The sequence below is a fragment of the Chaetura pelagica genome, unplaced genomic scaffold, assembly GCF_000747805.2.
Source record: "Chaetura pelagica isolate M959 unplaced genomic scaffold, ChaPel_1.0 scaffold3016, whole genome shotgun sequence".
Taxonomy (NCBI): domain Eukaryota; kingdom Metazoa; phylum Chordata; class Aves; order Apodiformes; family Apodidae; genus Chaetura; species Chaetura pelagica.
In genome coordinates, this window is record NW_009953626.1 from 1,217 (window position 1) to 1,779 (window position 563).

Sequence of the window (563 nt, forward strand, 5' to 3'; positions counted from 1 at the left end):
GGGTCCCCACCATGGGCTCAGGGGTCCCCTCTGGGCTCAGGGGTCCCTCCATTGGATTAGGGACCTCCCACAGGATTAGGGGTCCACCTATGTAGTTAGAGGTCCCCCATGGGATTAGGGGTCCCCTGTGGTATTAGGGGTACTCCACAGTGTTGGAGGTCCCTCCATGGAATCAAAGACCCCCCCCATAGGATTAAGGGTCACCCTATGGGGTGAGGGGTCCCCTCATGCTGTTAGGGATCCCCCCATAGGATTAGGTGTCCCCTGGCCACCCTTCTCACCTGCCATCAAAGCGATGCTTCAAGAAGTCGAAGAGGGCTTTCTGCATCATGTCCGTGACCTGGGGAGGGAAGGATGGATGGAGAGCCTGGAGCTGGGGTCCCCCCTGTCTCTTCCCTCCCCCAGCAAGGCCCCCAACTCCTCACCTCATAGCCCTTCAGCGAGGGCCCCACCAGGATGATGGGCCTCATGGAGGGGACCACGTCGTACGGGGGCACGTGCTCAGCCTGTGGGGCAGAGACGGGCATCAGTGGGGCTGGGCTGGGGGGACACTGGGGATATTT

At 61.3% G+C, this 563-nt stretch overlaps 1 protein-coding gene across 1 annotated transcript in view; it reads right to left on the bottom strand.

Annotated features, from left to right (window-relative positions):
- The window catches only part of LOC104390648 (voltage-dependent L-type calcium channel subunit beta-1-like), a gene marked incomplete at both ends in the record, with an annotated part of 1,706 nt that extends 1,200 nt beyond the window's left edge, over nucleotides 1-506 (bottom strand). Inside the window, 2 exons of the mRNA XM_009999826.1 lie at nucleotides 282-340; nucleotides 426-506. Coding sequence (XP_009998128.1) covers nucleotides 282-340; nucleotides 426-506 — 140 coding nt within the window. The remainder of the gene's footprint in view (nucleotides 1-281; nucleotides 341-425) is intronic.
- Between the last annotated feature and the right edge of the window lie 57 nt (nucleotides 507-563).